Source organism: Meles meles, chromosome 11 (genome assembly GCF_922984935.1).
Source record: "Meles meles chromosome 11, mMelMel3.1 paternal haplotype, whole genome shotgun sequence".
In the NCBI taxonomy this organism is placed as follows: domain Eukaryota; kingdom Metazoa; phylum Chordata; class Mammalia; order Carnivora; family Mustelidae; genus Meles; species Meles meles.
Window position 1 is genome coordinate 73,526,900 of NC_060076.1, and position 20,803 is coordinate 73,547,702.

A 20,803-nucleotide genomic window follows, 5' to 3' on the forward strand; every position below is an offset into this window, starting at 1 on the left:
TAGAAAAGCTTATCAGTTGGCCCTTATTTTGTCTTGTGCAACCTAAGAGAATGTATTCTTCATCTTCATGTCTCAGCTTCTCTGAGGATTTGAAGAGGGACACCAATAAGACTGAAGTTGAGCTCATGGAACAGTTTCTTGTGTCTGAGTGTTTTGAGTCTCACGGTCATCATGGTTACGTTTTCCATCTAGGTTGTCAGCATCCCTTTTAAAAAGTAGAGCTGTTATCCAGAAATGGACAAGTTGTTTGGAGTATGGCCTGACCACATTAGAGTAAAAAGGTTCACATCTCCTGCATACATTTTCTTAACTTGAGATTGCATTTATGCTCTGGACACTGCAATTCCTTTCTTATTAGGAAATACAGAATGTGATTTTTAAAAAGATTTATTTATTTATTTATTTGATAGAGATCACAAGTAGGCAGAGAGGCAGGCAGAGAGAGAGGAGGAAGCAGGCTCCCCGCTGAGCAGAGCCCGATGTGGGGCTTGATCCCAGGACCCTGAGATCATGACTTGAGCTGAAGGCAGAGGCTTGAACCCACTGAGCCACGAGGCGCCCCCAGAATGTGATTTTTAAAAATGGCTTCATTTTTATTAAATATTAGACTTGAGTGTCTTTATTTTAATTGATTGTTGCATAGAATGAGCTGGTGTTGCTCTGAACATTTTGTTTTCCCTGATGCATAATCATGACTACATTGTGATTCTTGGCAAAAGGGAGAGTTGTTGGTCTTCTTGAGTCCATTGCTGTGTAGTCCTGAGCTTTGTGAACTCTCAGGTAGAGCTGTCTTCTCCTTTATCACCAGGTCATCCCGCTCCTCCTATGTAGATGAGGACTGTGACTCATTGGCCCTCTGTGACCCTATGCAGAGGATGAATTGTGAGGTGGACAGCCTTCCCGAGAGCTGCTTTGACAGCGGCTTGTCTACCCTGAGAGACTCCAACGAATATGACTCGGAGGTGGAATACAGGCACCAGAGGACACTTCCGAGGTCACACGGCACACAGGAGATCTTTGGCGGTGATGCTTCAGACATAGACGTAAGCCCCAGAAATCACTGTCTCCTGGGCCGTACCTTCAATAGAAATCTATCACCCTGTTTGACTTGTATGTGTCGTGGGAATACAACTGAAAGGTTATAAATATGAAACATAGTAGAATGTATTTTTCTTCATCAGGGTAGGGAGAAATTTTCACAGATTGCCATTTGGGGCGACTCTGTTCCATAACAGAACTGACTATAGATTCATCTGTGTATTTTTCTTCTCTTTAATCCATAATATATATGTGTAATGAGAGACTTTGTTTTTTAATGGCTGACTAAAAAAAAAATAAATAAATAACAAAAACCAGGTTCCTGATATAAGGGATGAAGAGACGTTTGGTGCCGAAGGTGTGGCTGCCGTCTTAGACTGGAAACCCCAGGGGTCCGCTAGTGAGGGCAGCATCGTCAGTTCTTCAAGAAAGCCCATCTCAGCTCTGTCACCACAGGTAGGTAGTTTCTGGGATATTTTATTCATGAACACTGTGAATTTTCGGTGCCTTATAACTTATTAGGAAGACAACTGGCACGGCCTTTGTCACCCACTGTGGCTTTGTCCCCCTAGACAGACGTGGTGAATGGTGACCATAAATCTTCCAGCTCACAGAAGGCTTACAAGATTGTGCTTGCTGGGGATGCTGCAGTGGGGAAGTCTAGTTTCCTCATGAGGCTCTGCAAGAATGAATTTCGAGGAAATACAAGTGCCACCCTGGGTATGGTTCCTTCTCCAGTTGGTAATGGGGAAATGACCTTGCTTTAGCTTGATTTTATTTTCCATAGAAAGTATATTCATGGATCCCTCTGTATACATATATAATATATAGGTGTGTGTGTGTGTGTGTGTGTGTGTGTGTGTGTGTGTGTGTGTATCCTTATCTACAGAATGGTCTTCTGTTTTGGTGAAGGCCCAACTTTAGGAAAAGAAGACTGACAAAGGACAGAGGTATCCATTTAGCCAGTTAGAGCAGCCAGACCAAGCTTTGAGCCAGAGATGACAGATTTATTTATTCAGCAGACATTTCCTGAGTTCTCCTAGGAGCACAATACTGCTGTAAGTGCTAAGGACACACAACGAACAGAGGCAACTAAAGCCCAGCCTGCAAGAAAACTTCACCCTAAAGGATAGCAATGGGTGAAAAAAAGATGAAGTTTGGAGAGAGGTGCAGTTTTACACAGGGTGACCGGGGAAAGCTTTTCTGATAAGCTGTCACTTGGCAAAGTGACATTGTTGATGGCCACTTTGTCATGGTCAAAATCATAGCCAGGTGTAAGATCCCTTCCCCTCCTTTACAGCGGAATACATGAGTAAGCAGTTCTGAGAACAAGAGAGGAAGTGTCCTGATTTCCCAAATTTGCATACTAATCAGTAGAAGGAGTTGAAGGTTTGCAAATTATTGCTCACCTTTCTTTTTTATCTAAAGAGTTCTTATTTTGATGATGAGAAATATTAGAACAGATTGATTATACCCTCTTCACAGTGGGCGTCTTTGTAAATTCATGGTTCTCCATCATACCCCTGAAGGTAACAAATCTTCAAGTTCACTTTGATTTGGTTCCTGAAAAGACCACCGCGTTTTGTTTGGTTGCTCAAGAGCATGGTGTATATGCACACCTCCCACGCATCCACACACAGATACATGCACACGTACACACGTCCACATGCACACAAGCACACACACATAAACAGGCAGAGACATACCGACTTCATGTAATCACACGGACAAACAGAACGTAGATTTTCCTTTTGTCTGCAGCCGAAAGCCTTCCCCAGCTCAGCCAACCTGCAGAGGGTGCCTCCGCGCACATGTGTGTTCTGACTTGTAATAGTGTTTGAAGGTCGCTGTCCTTGAAGGCTACATTCATCCCTCTCTACCTCATTGAGCTTTGACTTATTCGCTTTTGTCTTATCTACAGAGGGCTTGAGAGTCAAAACCAGTGAAATTGTTTACATCATGGTCCCTACGTTGTCTTGTAATTCCCTTTCAGGAGTCGATTTTCAGATGAAAACTCTCCTTGTGGACGGAGAGCGCACAGTCCTGCAGCTCTGGGATACGGCTGGTCAGGAGAGGCAAGTGCTTCCCACAGCGCTGTGGGCTCACCTTTGGTCTGCATGGACAAGCCTTGTGGGACACTTGGTGGTTTTTGATGCTCATAATCCTACAATTATAATACACTGTATAATTACATAGTGCATTAGGATATTGGGAATGTTTGCATGTCCCCACATTCTTTCCTCCTTCATTTACCTGTCAGTTGTGTGTAGGAGTCTTCAGGCTTCCTCTGAGCTGCTGTTCCGTTGGGAAAAGGAGAGTGCCCTTTCCGAACGAGAGAACGTAGGCGAGGCAGCACTCCTGGAATGCAGTGTCGGTGTGAGGAGGCACTTAGCCAGGCTCAATAAAAGACCGAAAGGGGAATCTGTCAGCTCCCCTCCATTCAAGGGCAGAGGCACCAACTAAGTAGAAGACTCGTGTCTGGTGACCTTGCCTTCTGCATGCGTTGCCAATGACCAGAAGGATCAAGTGTAGGTTTTAATCCTGCCTTACTCTTCGGAAATAGCATCTCCCCACTTGCTCAGCTAGTGAGTATGGGCTGTGTACACATGTGCCCGTACCAGGCACCATTTAGGCTCCAAAGATTCAACAGGAAACAGACACAAATCCACAAAAGCTGCTTGCAGGGAGCTCGCATTCTCTAGGACACTGAGACTTTCAATATTTAAACATTTGTAGTCGACATGGCCTTTTTAAAGACGCTATCAAGTGTTGCAGTTAGTTTAGAGTTGGGACACACACGCAGGCGCAGGGGTGTGCTCTTGTGCTAGCGAACCGGCCCACGTGCCGTGTGTGTAAAGCTGGCATGCTGTGGCACTCTGCATCGTTAGGCCCTCTTCCATGCCCCCCCCAGTAACCCCTCCCCACCCCCCCAGACCACAGTTTTCTCTCTCGGGCCTCTCCTTCCCTCCTTCCCTGTGTCCCACACATGGGATTAGGAGCTTGTTGCAGGGGCTGAAATTTTTAGAAGTTATACTCTCAGCCTTGTCCTGGTTATACTTTAGGTTTATAGATATTCTTGGAGAAATTGTTTGGCTCTCGTAGATCATACCCCAAATTATTCTGTTTCCCTACACTGAGTCGTTCCAGCCCTCTGAGGTGGCTCTGTCCCAGTGCCAGGTTGCCATGAGATTCTTCTAAATGGAGGCTTATCCTAGAAAAGGAGAAAAAAGTGAGAATGAAAGAGATGAAGAAGGGGTACCACTTGACCAACAGACTGATTAGAACTGGTATTTACACGCTTTCCTCTTTGCCAGGTTTAGAAGTATCGCCAAGTCTTACTTCAGAAGAGCAGACGGCGTTCTGCTGTTGTATGATGTTACATGCGAGAAGAGCTTTCTCAATGTTCGAGAATGGGTGGACATGATCGAGGTAAGATATCAAAACACAGAAACAAACAAAAAACTACACGGGCGTCATGGGCCATCTTAGAAGACGCGATTTCTCTTCTTTGTTGATGTGCACACCATTAGAAAGCATTGCTTGGGTGTGAGAGGGGGAGTGTCTCATGGCGCTTGGCAGTATTGGTCTCTTCCTCGGTAGCCGGGCGAGTTTCCCCAGAGCCGTGGATACCACTGAAGTGAGCTTCTGGGAATAAAACTTCTGGTTTTCTTACAGATAAAATCAGAACCCCTTTGGAAGTAACTGCAAATGTGGGCAACCTGAGAAGCAGCAGCTCTTAATGCCTGGGGTGGTGTGTATGTGACTGGGTGTGTGCGGGGCCCCCATGTGTGCCAGATATGAGCACGTGCAAGGCCCAGCTCCGTTAGCACCTGTGTCCTCAACCTTATTCTGGTGGTAATTTGGTGCCCCTGAAATACCAAGTGTTTTTAAATTTTTTTTAGAGTCTCAAAAATCAGTAAAAGTTTTTTTGTTGTTGTTTTTAAAACCAAGTGGTATCTTAAACATGGTGACAACTGTGCCACTTTTTTTTTCTCTTTTTTGTTAAATGAGATAGTGTCTTTCATCTGAGGAGCTTTCATATCCTTTGATTTCATGGTAAATAATTTCTAGAAGTAGGAAATGATTTTGACCTCACTTAGTGTGCTGCCAGCGGGTTATTAATTAACATAAAATTCAGTTCAAGCTGTGGTTCAATATACTCTCTTGGAAAAAAAGAAACTAGTGGCTAATAGAATTTTTCAATTAAGTGTATTATCTCTAATTTTTAACAGGCATTAAACAGTGCAGCGATGACTAAACAGAGAACTGATTGCTGTGTATCAACTTAGCTTCTAGAGTCTTCCATTGGGCCTATTTTATACCCTGTAAGAAAATAAAATTATATTCTCTTTCTAAATGGAGAAGTGATTTGAGAAATGACAAAGAAATGTACATTTTGTCCTAGCAAAATATCATGACCTAAAATTATTATAAATATGATGCAAGTGTGTTGATGTTTATGTAGCATTTTTACTTCAGAAAATTTCCACATGTTATATACATCTTTGTAACATATCTGAGGAAAGAAGTAAGAAGCGTAATGTTACTCTCGTTTTTTATGAGAAACCTGAGTTGGAAAAAGTGTATGACCCTGATTTGTGGTTATTTAGAGGGGAGGGGTTGAAGGGGGCCTTGGATCTCCTGAGTCAGCCCTGGTTGCTGCTGTGATAAAGAGCCAGAGTAAGCAGCAGGTTGAGAAAAGAAGCTTGTGGTGTCCAGAGTGGAGTTCCGAGGTACGTTCCATGCACAGAGGAGAAGTGTCCGCTCACGGGAACAGACCGACCTCCCTGGGGTAGAACAATGAGTCTAGAGAATAACATCATCCTAATCGACTGGTACCCACAGAAAATTTAAAATCCACAGCAAAACTTTTTATTGTTAAAACTTTTGGACGTAGTCTGCATTTTAAGTCTTTGCATGATGAGCAAGGACTGGTGACCCAAAGGCAAGGTCAGTCACAGTGTTGAAATAGCCGTTAGTGACCACTTTAGATGGTGTGCCAGGCCCCCATCATTTGCCATCATTTGCTAATCACCTACACGTGGTAAGTGACCTTTACCACTCTGTGGATCACCTTTCACAGGGTCTGAAAAGGACAAAAACTGTATTCAAGATGAACTATTGAATTTGTCACGGGGAAAAATTAGATACTACTTAGCTAATTTTTGACTTCTACCCTTGGGAAAAAAGGGCATGACAAACCTTTGCCATGGCTCAGCCTTTCTAATTGGAGGACATTCTGTGGGGACAGTTTATGTGGCCACTAAAGATACAGGTGGAAACTGACAGCATGATTGTTGGGATAGGCCCAAGGGCTGTAGGGTAATGGAATGTCAGTGGTGAATTAATAATTAACCCATTTCGATAAAAACCACTGAGTTACAAAATTGCACAATAAAATCATGGGTAAAATTAAATGATGGCCATTTACTTACCTGTCATGAGTAATGTATTGGTTGAATGCTTGGGTGAACTTTGACTTGAGGAGACACTTGAGACGTGAGATCTCTAACTGACTTTTTCACATTCCGGAGTATTTTTGGAGTCCCTCCTTTGTGCAGGTTCCAGAGCCTGGAATGTGCCCACAGTAGGGGAGCTTGTATCCAAGTAGGGGAAATATAATAAGCAACAAACAAGTAAATAAAATTAATGGAATGATAGAGAATGACAAATATTGTGGACACAAGAAGGCAGAGTAAAGGGCCTGATGGTGTGGTCAGGGCAGCCTCCCTGGAAGGTGCTGTTCGAGACAAGACTGGAAGGAGTTGCCCGTATTTACTGACATAACTTTGGAAAGTCACTTAGATGCTTGGGTTCTATTTGTTGAGCGGCTTCCAAAGTTGCCCCCTTGGAACCTGAACTGTTTGCAGAAGAACACGGTTAATGAACACATCAATGGACAGGGCACCTAGTTTCAGGGATGGCCCTCCATTCCCTTCTCCCTTCTACTGTTACTACACTGTGGTGTCCTTGGTCGGAGGAGAATGGTCTGAAGAGAAGGGAAATCAGATGTAATACCATTGTTTTCAACGCTCATTTCTTTTTTTTTTAAAGATTTTATTTATTTATTTGACAGACAGAGATCACAAATAGGCAGAGAAGCAGGTAGAGAGAGAGGAAGGGAAGCAGGCTCCCTGCTGAGCAGAGAGCCTGATGTGGGGCTCAATCTCAGGACCCTGGGATCATGACCTGAGCCAAAAGCAGAGGCTTTAACCCACTGAGCCACCCAGGCGCCCCCAAGGCTCATTTCTTGATCCCGTGGCAGGTGTTAACACCAAACCGAAAGCACAACTGGTACCTGGAGGCCTGGCAGAGGGTCACGGTCAGGGCTGCTGCTGCTGCTCTTGCGTGGGAACAAGAACCCTGTTTTTCTGGGCCAGTCAGTCTAGCTTTCTCTGTTCTCATTAGAGCCTGCTGAGGTGCGATGTGCCCTTACTAACCCCTTCATTTTACCAGTGGGGAAACTGAGGCAGAAACATGAAGCATTTCACCTGATTTCTGGGCCACAGCTGGTACAGCGGCCAGGTGGTGGGAGAGGTGGCCTCGGATGCAGCTCTGTTCCCCACGTTTCACGTGGACCTGCAAAGGTGGATTGGGGAGCATTAGCTTAGATCGATTCCTTCGAATGATCGGTAACTGACTCCTCGTAGGAAAAATGTTAACCTTTAGGACCTTCACATTTTCCTTTTGTTGTGAACCAGACTGCAGTGAGTGTGGATCTCCCATGTTCCGTTTTTATCCCATTATGCTGAGGGATCTTCCTGTTTATTTTGTGCCTGAGATAATGAAGTTGACTTGTTATGAGCACCGTTTGGAGTGAAAGTCAGAGAAAAGTGTGTGGGTGCCACAGCCAAATATAGCTCTGTGGTCATGCCTCTTGAGTTCATATTGGTTCGTATGGTGGCAGAGGTGATGGGGAGCATTTGCACCATGGCCCTGGCCTTTGCAAATTCTTGTTTAACCTCTTGGAAGTTCAGTGTTTTCACTTGGTGATGGAAAGAAATTTGGCTCTCTGTGTCATGCAGAACCCACGGGGCATTTGGAGAGTGGAAGCTGCTGTTGTCAGTGGAACTTGTTCAGTGTTTGATGAACACACAGCATTTTTCCCCTGGCAGGATGCAACCCAGGAGAGTGTTCCTATCATGTTGGTAGGAAACAAGGCTGATCTCCGTGATGCTGCCGCAGCAGAGGAGCAGAAGTGTGTCCCAGGATACTTGGGAGAAAAACTGGCCATGGTAAGGGTGAAAGTGGGGCTGTTGGAATAGACGTAGCCATTCGTGAGCTTTACAGTTGGCGACCCTTCACTCCTGTCTACGTTCGCTTAACAAGGTTCTTTGACAATCCTTCACCCCTTTCGATGGGACTACTGGCCTTCTTACTCAGGCAGAACTCCCAGTGTCCCCCTGCCCTTTATTTTTTTATTTTTATTTTATTTTTTAAAATTTATTTATTTGAGAGAGAGAGAGAAAGAGCAGGCATGAGTATGAGCAGGCGTTGGGAGTGGAGGGGCAGAGGAAGAGGGAGAAACAGGCTCCCCACTGAATAGGGAGCCTGACATAGGACTTGATCCCAGGACCTGAGCAAAGGCAGACACTTAATTGACTACACCACCCAGGTGCCCTCCCGACCCCCACCCTCGCCACATGCATTTTAATGAATGTAAGTAATTGTACCAAGGATTAAACCTCTCATGGAGGTAAAATGATCACTTGGGCAATTTTCCCCATTGAAGAACGTTGACAAAGGAACCAGAAGTATCCTGCCTTCCTCCTGACCCTCGGCCAGTTCCTGGACTCCTCCTAGTTCTGGAATCCACGTCAAGGAAAAAAATGGGTGTCCTGTTTAGAAAACATGGTTTAGTTCCAGAAGGTTACTGTGCCAAAGGGCAGTGTGTTACCAGCTGGAAAAGAATTTGGAAAGTTGTTTTTTTTTCTCTAAGATTTGTGCTTAGTTGAATAGTCTAAAATTATTTTTGGTTGTGCGCTTGTATAGAACATGAGGCTCATTTCGATCCTGTTTATTACTGGGGGCAGCATTTATCTCCCGTTATTACCAGTGTGTGAAGCTGCTCCAGGGCCCCCTTAGGACCTGTCTTTCCCAAACAAGGCATCAGAGGCACCTGTGGGTGGCTAAGTCCACGCCATTGCAGTCTGATTTGATACGGCTGCCTCTGTGGTCCGCTTCAGCCCATGGACAGCCTGTGCTGTAGTATGGCACGTGGACTGTAAAAACAAGGGTCAATGCCACTGTTTTAAATTGGAAAATCTTTCTTGTTTTAAGTTTTAAAACTATGATCCAAACATGCTAAACATCAGAGCTAGGAACCGAAGCACAGAAGAGATTCATTCAACATGTTTAATCATATGCACTTGATCGTGTGTGGAGGAAAGACTGGAGCACACACAGTCTGTGTCTTCAGGAAGTTCATTTCTGGGGCATACACGGAAAATGTATGTAGTACACGAGCCACATTGTCCCACACGCCCCCTTAGAGAGCACGTGATTCCCCACCACATGCCAGGTTTATCCCCTCATGATTTCAGAGTTCCCAAGGTTTGCTCACTTACGCATCTTGTGACCCCTACCCTCCTGTAGCCTCGGAGAGACTCTCCGTGTCACCCCATAACATCCTAGCCATAAAACTTGGAAATTACACATTTCCACTAGAAATTCATTCACATTCATTGTAGAATTTTTATAGATTTTCCCCAGGCTCATGGGTAAAGGTCCCACTGTCGACTCTTAACCCCTCCTTTTGTTCTCTCTCTCCATGCTCCAGAGCAGCCATGACATCCTCCCCTTATCCCACACAGAATTGTGTCACCTACACTCAGGCCCAAGGCCCCTGCAATTCTCCTTCCTGAAAAGACATTGTCTCCAGGCAAAGATGCACAAAAATACTTTCATCAATTACAATTGTGGCAAGTGCAGCACAGAGAAAACACAGAGGGCTGTGAGGTTCCTAATAGCAAGACCTGACAGGGACATGCGAGGCTTAGACAACACTGAAACTTGATTTCATGGGAGGATTATGGAAAAATTCAAAAAGTAAGTAGGAGTCAGCCTGGAGAAGGGGGTTGATGGGCATAACCCAGGTAATGGGAACAACAGGTGCAAAGATAGTGAGGTAAGGGAGAATTTGGAACATTGGAGAAAAGGAAGGAAGATTAGAGCAACCAGAGCATTGAGAGCGAGGGAGGAGGGTGGTGGGTAAAGCTAGGAGTTGGGCTGGGACTACATGGAGGCCTTGTCAGCGATGGGGAAGCATCTGAGCGTTACTTGAAGAGGAATGGGAAACACTGAAAGGTGTGAAGCAGGAGAGTGATATGATCAGTGGTCATACCCATAACCACTGGGAGATAGAATAATAGAGCCCTAGACAGCGTCCATTGGGTTTAACAACACGGAAGTTCCTGAATCTTGAAGGCAAAGATGACAGTGTGAAGAGATGCAAGTTAGCTGTCGGCCCAAAGGAGACATACTTTTGATGGACATGTAATTCGTGAGTGGTTACCTTAAGCTACCATTTTTACCTCTCTCAGATTATCCGATAGAGAATGTTTGTAGCAACTGGTAGGACCGTGGAGAATAAGAACCTTAAAACATGAAATGGTGTATTGTGCTTGTTTTTTTTGTTTTTTTTTTTTTATTATTTATTTTTATTTGTTTATTTACAGCATAACAGTGTTCATTGTTTTGGCATCACACCCAGTGCTCCATGCAGTACATGCCCTCCCTATTACCCAACACCTGGTTCCTCAACCTCCCACCCCCCATCCCCCCGCCCCCCGCCGCCCCTTCATAACCCTCTGGTTGTTTTTCAGAGTCCATAGTCTCTCATGGTTCATCTCCCCTTCCAGTTTCCCTCAACTCCCTCTCCTCTCCATCTCCCCATGTCCTCCATGTTATTTGTTATGCTCTACAAATAAGTGAGACCATATGATACTTGACTCTCTCTGCTTGACTTATTTCGCTCAGCATAATCTCTTCCAGTCCCGTCCATGTTGCTACAAAAGTTGGGTATTCGTCCTTTCTGATGGAGGCATAATACTCCATTGTGTATATGGACCACATCTTCCTTATCCATTCATCCATTGAAGGGCATCTTGGTTCTTTCCACAGTTTGGCGACCGTAACCATTGCTGCAATAAACATTGGGGTACAAATGGCCCTTCTTTTCACTACATCTGTATCTTTGGGGTAAATACCCAGCAGTGCAATTGCAGGGTCATAGGGAAGCTCTATTCTTAATTTCTTGAGGAATCTCCACACTGTTCTCCAAAGTGGCTGCACTAACTTGCATTCCCACCAACAGTGTAAGAGGGTTCCCCTTTCTCCACATCCTCTCCAACACACGTTGTTTCCTGTCTTGCTAATGTGCTTGTTTTTAAGGCAAAATAAAAAGTCCCCTGACTCGGAGCTGTTGTGTCTGGAATAACTAGACCCAAATTCACTATTTTTAAAGCATCAAAACCATGAATACTATTTCTTAGCTGTTAGAATACTCAACAGGAGAATATGTTTGTTTTATTTGTTGTTTTCAAAAGCTAAAATTCCAGGAGTCTTAAGTAAAGGCTTCGTTTAATTGTGTTTATTTCTTTTCTACAGACCTATGGGGCATTATTCTGTGAAACCAGCGCCAAAGACGGCTCGAATATAGTGGAAGCTGTTCTCCATCTTGCTCGGTAAAATGTTGTCTTATATTTGGAAAACTGAATGCAGGATTGTATTTTCACGTAGTTGGTGCATATGCCCGATTTCTGGACCATAATGTGAATATACATTGGAAAACACTGTCTCGTATTTCAGTGGTGGTTAGAGAAACAATTGAACACGGATTTTAGAAAAACTGGTAGTGCTGCTTATTCACTGTGAACGTTGGCAAAATACCTTTACTGCCAAACAAAGCAGGTGCATCTGAGGTGTCGCTGACATTTCTGCAAAATGTCACCGCAAAGCTAATAGTTGACTTGTATGAATCATTTCCAGGAACCAGATTTTAAACACAAGAGACTATTATGAAATTAGCTACCTATTATGACATTTTCTGGGATAAAGGAGAAAAAAAGCAACTCACAAATTGTGTATCATGCTAGTTGGAAGCACTTTATTAAAATAATTACTCAGGTAATTATTAAGCTCAGGCAGTGGTGTTAATAATAAATAACATTTTGGGATGTGGATTAGAATGAAAATTACATCCTTGAGGAACTTGTATATAAATGTGAGTGTTTTTTAATCCTTAGAGTAAATTTGAATTTTAAGAAATAACATTATCTTTTAGATTTATGTCTTCTGCCTGGTTTTCTGTCACAAATGAAAAGATGATTCTTTACTGTCCTGAAGAGATTAAATATCCAAAAGAAAAAAGAAAGGAAAAAAAGAAAATGAGCATGAACAAAATCAGGCCAGTGATCTTTAATTGCTGATGAAGCGAAGCCATAATTTGGGGTGTGTAGGTTTTTTTCTGATCAGATGTGAAATTTTATAAGAATCTTAGCTTTAGTATGATAGATGGCTTCTTCTGCTCCTATCCAGTGACAAGTAAAACACATCGCAGTGTTCCAGTGCTGCTTTTCTATTGATGACTCGGTGTTGATAATGCTTACCAGCTGCTTAGACTGGGGCTTTGGGCAAGATCCTTGCCCTCACTTGAGAAAAGCAGGAAATGGGCCCCAGGACTGTAAATGGTCTGCTTGGCATTAGTCTGTGGCAGGCCTTGGCAGATACCTTGGGCTTGAACTGAGTCTTTCAACATTATCTCCTTTGATATCAGACTGAGAGAGAGCCACCTGCCTGCACCATGCTGGAAATCATCTTGGTGTGAAGCAAAGACAGTGCTAACTCTGGGTGTGACCTAGATCGGGTGGAAGAAAGGCAAACATTTAAGCCTGTGTAGATTCAAGGGAATGATATGGTTTTCTGCCTGTGATTAATAGGAGAATCATGGGCTCATACCACATTTGTCAAACAAGAGTCCAGGTAAAACTAAGCTGGGTGAAATAATGGAGTCCATGTACCTGTGGGTGTGAAGGGGCCGCTGACCAAGGAAGGCTCATTCAGTACAGACGGTGGGGGCGGGGCGGGGGGGGGGGACTGGGTGAGATGCACTGACGGTGGACTCACTGCTGAACTGGTAGGTGTTGGTCCTTTCTCAGGTGTTCGTGCTGGCACTTCACTACAACATTCCCCGGGGATTCCTGGGTGGAAGTGCTCTGCTTGCCAGGCTAGGGGTTTTGCGGAGGACCTGCAGATCTTTAGAGCATCGCTGGGCCCAAAGCTGAACCACAGCGGGCAGGGGTGGGGCCCCTAGCTTTGGCAACGGGGTGCTGACCTATTGCTGGGCCCAGCAGAGAAGGATGATGTGTGCAGGCCTCCTGCCAGGCTGTTGTCTCCAGCCCCACTTAATGGAGGACCACGGTGCAGGAGGCTCAAAGTATGTTTTAAATCTCCCCTCAAACAGCTGTGGAGTCAGATGAGTCCCTCCTCCCTCTTGGCATCTCTAGTCTGTAAAATGAGGGAGGGGGCTGGAGAAGCGACCCCCCAGGTCGTCTCTGATTCTGCCAGTCTGTGGTTTTACACAGAACCGCCGGTATGCCATGGAATACTGGTCGCTACTTCCTGCTGAGTTCATTGTCTTACAGGATCATATTACAGTTAAAGTGACTCCAGATTGCCACAGTCACACCCAGATTGCCGCATCGATGCTCTTTATTGTATCACGATGGTGGGCGAGGCTGTGAGCCGCCTGTGCTTTCTCTGCAGCCACCACACAGCCTCGTGCTTTCTTACCCGGCACACCTGTGCGCAGAGACCTTTTGATCACGAGGTCCCTCCTTGGGAATCACTCACCAGGGAGTTATTTTATTGTTGTTGTTGCATTATGGCCTGGTGTGAGGTCCCTGGTTTCATTATGTTAGTGATGTGTTAAATATGAAAATTATACGTAAAGCAAATATTTAAAAATTTTAATTTGCTTTATATCCTGCCTTCAGATTTGCTTATTAAAGTGCCTAAGTCTTACATGGAAATGGTAGAGTTGCCACTGGTGAAATGATCGTTTTTAAAGTTTTACATCCTGAGGCACCTGGGTGGCTCAGTCCATTGAGGGTCTGCCTTCAGCTCAGGTCATGATCCAAGAGTCCTGGGATCGAGTCCCACATGGAGTTCCCTGCTTAGCAGGGAGTCTGCTTCTCCCTCTCCCCACTGCTCACGCTCTCTCTCTTGCTATCTCTCTCTCTCAAATCAATAAAATCATCTAAAAGAAAGGGTTTTACATCTTTTAGAAAGTTACATATAATGTAAAATATGTTACATTCTTAATTTAGATCTTGCAGGACAGTTACCATCGTGGCCGCTTTCATGCTGCCTCATGTCATAAAACTGAGCTAGACGAGTTTATGGATTTGCACTGTCTGAAACAGAATTCTGTTTTGAGGGGAGGCCATGAATGTTTGGTTAACACCCTGAACTACTAGTATTGTTTTTTTCTGGAAATCTCTCAATCCCAGGAAAAGTGTTTCCTAGAAATGCAGTTTCCTCCAATGCTGACAGGACATTTATCACAATCATTGTCCATTGGCAAGTGAACTTGCCAGCACCAGACCACAAGCTTTGTACATTTTGCAGTAGATTCAAGTTCCAAAGTGTTTAATTGATCAATGGTCTGAGATTTGAAAGAAAAAAAAAAAAACCCCATTAAGTGCTCAGGCTGATATTTCCATTCAGCCCAGGAGCTGAGCCTGTTGGGAGGAAATCTGCCGATGAGACAGAGTCACCTTACATGCAGTTTTCAAGCATGTGGTAGTTTTTATGAGAGAGTGTAGTTTTCCCAGGCTTACACCTATTGTAAGTGTTTGGAATATCTGTCTGATTTCCTTGAAGTGGGAGGGACATGCCTATACTTATGGTGGATTAGAGAAACCAAAGGCCAGATGGACCATGTGGGTACGTATTTTTCCTCCCTAATACTCGCTTTCAGGTTCAATAAAATGTCTGCATTATTGTGAGTACTCAGTCTGTGGAGGCCCCGTACATGGTTCAGTACTGGTATTGAGGAAATAAATAATTGCAGGCCATGCAGTGTAATGAGAGGGGAAAAAAAGAGAGAAAGAGAGAGAGAGAAAACATTTGACCAGAGAGTCAGAATATTGTAGCTGATAGAGGCTATTAGACCGCCTAGAAGGGAGAGATGTGAGTTGTCTTGTGAAGGCGCTATGATTAGTATACCCGTTGCACAGATAAGAAAGTGGAGGACTAGAATGCATAATCAGCCTGCGCAAAGTGACACAGCTACTAAGTGGCAACACTGGGGCTTGTTGCCACCACCCTGGCGCATCAGCTTGTTGCTTCCCTGTTGGTAATCTCAGGATTGCATTCCACATTCTCTTCTTCTTTATTCTCTCTCTGCCTAATGTCATCCATCCCCAGGGCTTCTAGAACTGTCTCTAGCTGGCGACTTTTCCAATTTCTATATTTTTAACCTCCACCTCTTTTTAAAATTTCATAACCATATCCCCAACCACCACCCAGAGGAAATTCTAAAGGCATGACTGTATCCAACATGTGCAAGCCCTCACAGCCTGGCCTCACCCCCTTTCTGGTTGCATCTCTTAATCTTACTTCTCAAAGGAATGATTATCTGTAGACACAGCAAACTTAATTCTAGTTATGGCCAAGCTCTTTTATGTCTCCTTGCACCTAGAATCTCCTTTCCTCATTAAGCGAAGGTCACTTCCTGTTCTTTCAAGAGGTCCCTCCAGTGTCAAAATGTCCACACAGCTCCATCTCCACAAGGCCTTCCTTCCCCACAGACCAGCACGACTGGTATACCGTGCATGTGTGTTAGCAGTGGTCCCGGGACCTGGGAATGAGTTGTTTAGCCTTCTCTGTCTCCTTCAGCGCTCACTAATAGAAGGTCCCAGCATTTGGCATAAATTGAGCATTTGTTGAATGACCAAATGTCTGAGATGATGCAGTTGGAAGTTGTATTAGTTCTCTGTTGTTGCTGTAACAGATTCCCACAAGTGTTGTTGCTTCAGCAATGCACGTGTATCACGTTCCAGTTCTGGAACGTGTTCTAGGTTGGATCGTGTACCTTCCTTCTTCTCCTGGGTCTTTGTTTCCTCATCTGTGAAGTGAGGATAATAATGCTCACCTGTCACCTGTCAGGGATGCATGTGTGTTTGTGTTGTGTGATTGTTTATGTGCATTAAATAAGAAAAATGTGAAAACATATAGTGTAGCGTTTATTAGCTGGCCTTCAGCAAGAATTAATTCCTCCCTCTTTTTTTTTTTTTTCCTTCTCCTGAGATATCTTCTTTCCAACTCAGTATAGTGGTTTTCAAAAGTTAACACATATCAGCACCTTCTGGAGTCCTGCTGACCAATTTGGCTGCCACGGGCCACCTGAATGTGGCGAACCCAAATTGAGATGTGCTGTAGGTACTAAGTATGTACTAGATTTTGAAGACAGTATAAAAATCATAAAATACTTCATTATTATTTTTGTTGATAAAATGCTAAAATGATAATATATTTACTATACTGAGTTAAAATATATTAATAAAATTAAATTTACCTGTTTTTTACACCTTTTAATATGGCTACTAAAAAATTTAAGATTACATGTGGATTGCATTATATTTTGATTGAACAGTGTTGCTGTACTAGGAATATGTTATTCTTAGGCTGTACTAGGAATATGTTATTCGTAGGTTCAGTTATCTGCTGCTCTGTAATAAACCAAAACGTGGTTGCCTGAAACAACTACCACTTTTTAGTTTCTTGAAATGACCAGATCTCAGCTGGAAGTTTCCTCTACTGTTCTTAGTTGGGGTGTCTCATGCATTTGCGGTCAGGTGGCCGTGGGGGTAAAGCTGAGGCTGAGTGTCTGCCACCAGGGTCCTTGTCCTCCTAGCCACTCTGCTGGCCCTCTCCACTGAGGAGCCCTGGCAGCTGAGAGCAGCTAGGCCTTATTAATGCTTGGCTTTGAGTCCCAGCCCACCATTTTCCCTGCATTCTGTTGATCTAAGCAGTCACAGAGCCAGTATTGTCAAGGGACAGCCCATGGTGGGAGCTCCCCAGGCTTGGTGGGGAAGGTAGGATTGTTTGGGGGCCTCCTGGGGAAGAGCTGTCACAGTCAGGAGTGCCATTCAGGGTCTGCGTGTTTCACAGGCATCCCTGGGAACACACTTGGAAGGATACTATCCGTAGGAGGTTTTCACAAGATTTTAGAGATCTTTTGTCATTGTAGCCTCTAGCTGTTAATTCTAAAGGAAAGTTAGGAAGAGGCAGAAGGGTGATTTTTTTTTCCTGGATTTTATGCATTCATCATTATCTCCATGATCCTGTATAATGAAAGAGTGGTTTTGAAGTCATCATTGCTTTTGTTAAGGTCAGCAACTACTAGTAGGCGATGGAAGCCAGGTTCCAGAGTGCTAAGGAGTGAGGTGTGCGTGTGGCAGACTGTAAAGCATGTGAGACCACAGGAGAGAGCAGTGGTAGGATGCATGTGTGTGTGTGTGTGTGTATGTGTGTGTGCATGCGTGTATGTGTGCGTGTTCCTGTGCATGTGTGTCTCGTGTGTGCCTGCCTCTCGCATGCGTGAGCATGGCGTTGTGCTCAGAGTTCAGGCATGGTTCCAGGCCCGGCTTTGTGGCTTCTCCAGCCACGTGACCGAAGGGAAATCGCTTCACCTTCCTTTCTTTGCCTTTGCTTCCGCACATATAAAATGGGGCCCAATAAATTCACATGGTCCTTGAGAGAACGGTGTCCGGATGACATACAGCAAGTGCTCAGCCGTCTTGTTTTTATTTCTACAGAACCATTTGTGGTTTAGTTTTGTACCTCAGTAATGCATTCTCTCTCTCTCTGTCTCTGTCTCTCTCTCCCTCTATCCCCTACCCCCTTCCCCCAGGGAAGTGAAAAAAAGGACCGATGAAGATGACAGCAAATCCATTACCAATCTGACCGGGAGCAGTTCCAGAAAGTCAACGCAGATGAAGAACTGTTGCAGTAGTTAAATCCCAAACATCCTTGGCCTGTCAGGTCTTCAGGTCCAGAGTTCTGGGTGTCTGTGACTTGTTTGCTTCTCACAGAGGCATGTGTCCTCCAGACACGGCCAGGTGGAAGCTGACAGTGTGGGCCTCGCAACTGTGCTCTTAGATCCTTCTGGAGCCCTGGCTTTTTGCTATGTTTCAGTGAATGATTGGGGCCCTGTGGTTGAAGGTACTTGTCTTGTCCTTACAGTCTCAAAAGAGAACATGTAAAAAATGGTTAAAAAAATCATATGCTCAGATCAAAGGTGTAGAAGAAACTTCCTGATATAAATTCACGTGGTAGCTGACTTTGTAGATAACCTAAAACAACATTTTTTTTTCAAATATCTGTTACTAGAATACTAGTCAAAGGGGATTACCATCCTAGCTTTGCTGTTAACTAGCCTATGGTCTCAGACATGTCAGCAGCCCACGATAGATCTGTTTCCTCACCTGCAAAACAAGCAGCTTGGCCTTGTAGGCCTTGGCCTCTCAGATTCTGTGCACTGTAAAGAGTGGGAAGGAGACCACGATGACACACAGTTAGTAAGGACTCTGGCTAGTCGGACTTTTTAAATATTGGGGCATTGATTTTTCTCATTTCTGAAACAACAGAATTTAATTGAGAAAAAATAATGTTGTAGGCTTCAGTAGAGAAAGAAAAATCTATTTTTATATACAGAGGAAAAAACATTTGTGTGACAAAAAGTTAGGAAAAAAAAACAAGTTACTGACATCTCCACAAATTCTGTGGTTTAAGTTTCATGTTAAAAATTCTAATGAAAATCATAGGAGGCCACATACTGGTAAAAGTACAATGCCCAGGAAGGTTGTCACTCTTCACTTAAAAATATATACCAGCCAGTCATGGCCATGGCTAGGTAAAGACAGGAACTGGAGTGACTGCTAATGGGGATGTGGTTTCTTTGGGGAATGAGAATGTTCTGGAATATATACTTTGATAATGGCTGCTAACTTGGTAAATACGTGAAATAACACTGAATTGTTAAAAGGGGAAAGTTTATGGGACCGACTTATACCTCATTTAAAAAAAAAACAAAACACTACCACTTTAACATTTTGCCCAAGGAAAATGTGCATGATTGTTTCAGACCTTCCCATGATTTACAAGCATAATCTCCAATATGGTACAAATCTCTGAACTCTGTCATGGCCAGCGTTCACTACCTGAAATAATGAACAGTGAAGAAATGTTAATGTATAGTTTTGGAAACTCATCTCTTCACAAGAGGTGCTGTCCTTAGGAATGGGAAGTCAGAGTCCTTTGTTTAATATGACTAGTGACTCCTCCTCACCAACAATGTGGTGGGTCTTTCTCTCCTTCTAGAACCTGCAGTGCCTCCCAGATTTCCCCTCTGAAAGGTCTCTAACAGCTGAAGGAGTCAACACCTGACCCTAGAGAAGCCTGGTTTTTGGTTTTTGGCTTTGGGTTCTCAGTGGCCTTGAACCAATTAAGTTATCCCCAACTAGAGGTTTGAACTTACCTTGGTTCATATAGTTCCAGCTTCCAAGTAGTCTGCTGGAAAAACCTTAAATAATAACTTATTGATTGTATTACATAAGCTAATAACATTCCTTTTAGTTGAATTAAAACAATTCCATGGAGCATTTTTTCCCATTTATGATTTTTATGATCAAATCTTTAATTCCCCGGCTTCATTTTCCTTTAAGTGAAAACTGACCAGATATGTTACACACCAAGCTTATAAAGAGCCACAACATCCTCGAGTTTGCAAGAGCATGCCTTCTCTCTATTGACATCTAGGTGTTTTTACCGCAAAGTTTGATCTATTCCTGGCATCTCTACCATGCATTTCTGTTCAATGGCTTAGGTCACACCAAGTTTACATTTTTGACCAGAAAGAGCACCTTGCTGGTCAAATAGTGTCAAACTGAACGGTGTAGCAGGTGTTATTTCTGTGCCATCGTGAGATGCACGTTTTGCCACTGCTCGTTGCCTCTGTGGCATCTTTGGAACCCGGGTTAGAAAGGATCTATGTGTTGACATATGGGACCGTTGTTCAGGTGTTTGGTGCAATTGCACAAAACTCTGTGAGGATAGTTGTTACTGTGTTGCCTTTATTTCCCCCCCAGAGTTGTCTCTCTGCATTTGTCTGACAGTTTGTATGTAGAGTATATCTTTGATACGGAAGTATTGCCTTGCCTTTTGTGTCTGGCTTGTATGGCTAGTACACCCACATTGACTTGGACAGAGATTACATAGACAAAGCACTCATCTTTATTCGAACCTGGATAAATGTTTTGGCAACAAAATCCAAATCAGAGACTTAGAACTCTGGTAAGCCATTTTCTTTAAAGAAAAGGTACTCAGAAGCTCTTTCAGCTGCATTAGTGGGAAATCATCATTATCACCAACATTTCATTTCAGGAAGGTGTTTTCAGAGTGTATTTTTGATTAAAACCTAATATTTTTAGCCTAGAATTAATGTGGCACATTCATATAGTCTTGTGCAACTAACTCATCTTGACTCAGTTTTTCCTTTGAGGGCTTTTAAAATCACAATTATACACTGCTCCTTTTTTTTTTTTAATGTATCCTGACTCACTGGATAATATTTTAATTTCATCATGGAAAAGAATGTTGGATAATAGACATTTTTCACTCTTAACTTTTAGCCTCATGCATTTTCATAATTTATATTTTCCACTTGCTGCTTTATATGACATATGTGACATTTGATTAT

The 20,803-nt window shown here is 43.6% G+C and overlaps 1 protein-coding gene across 1 annotated transcript in view; it reads left to right on the plus strand.

Annotated features, from left to right (window-relative positions):
• LOC123952716 (ras and EF-hand domain-containing protein) overlaps window positions 1-19,299 on the plus strand; it is a 75,002-nt gene extending 55,703 nt beyond the window's left edge. The window contains exons 10-17 of the mRNA XM_046022064.1: window positions 809-1,043; window positions 1,357-1,494; window positions 1,611-1,758; window positions 3,032-3,113; window positions 4,353-4,467; window positions 8,154-8,273; window positions 11,647-11,723; window positions 17,957-19,299. Coding sequence (XP_045878020.1) covers window positions 809-1,043; window positions 1,357-1,494; window positions 1,611-1,758; window positions 3,032-3,113; window positions 4,353-4,467; window positions 8,154-8,273; window positions 11,647-11,723; window positions 17,957-18,062 — 1,021 coding nt within the window. The 3' untranslated portion in view covers window positions 18,063-19,299. The remainder of the gene's footprint in view (window positions 1-808; window positions 1,044-1,356; window positions 1,495-1,610; window positions 1,759-3,031; window positions 3,114-4,352; window positions 4,468-8,153; window positions 8,274-11,646; window positions 11,724-17,956) is intronic.
• Window positions 19,300-20,803: the final 1,504 nt, after the last annotated feature.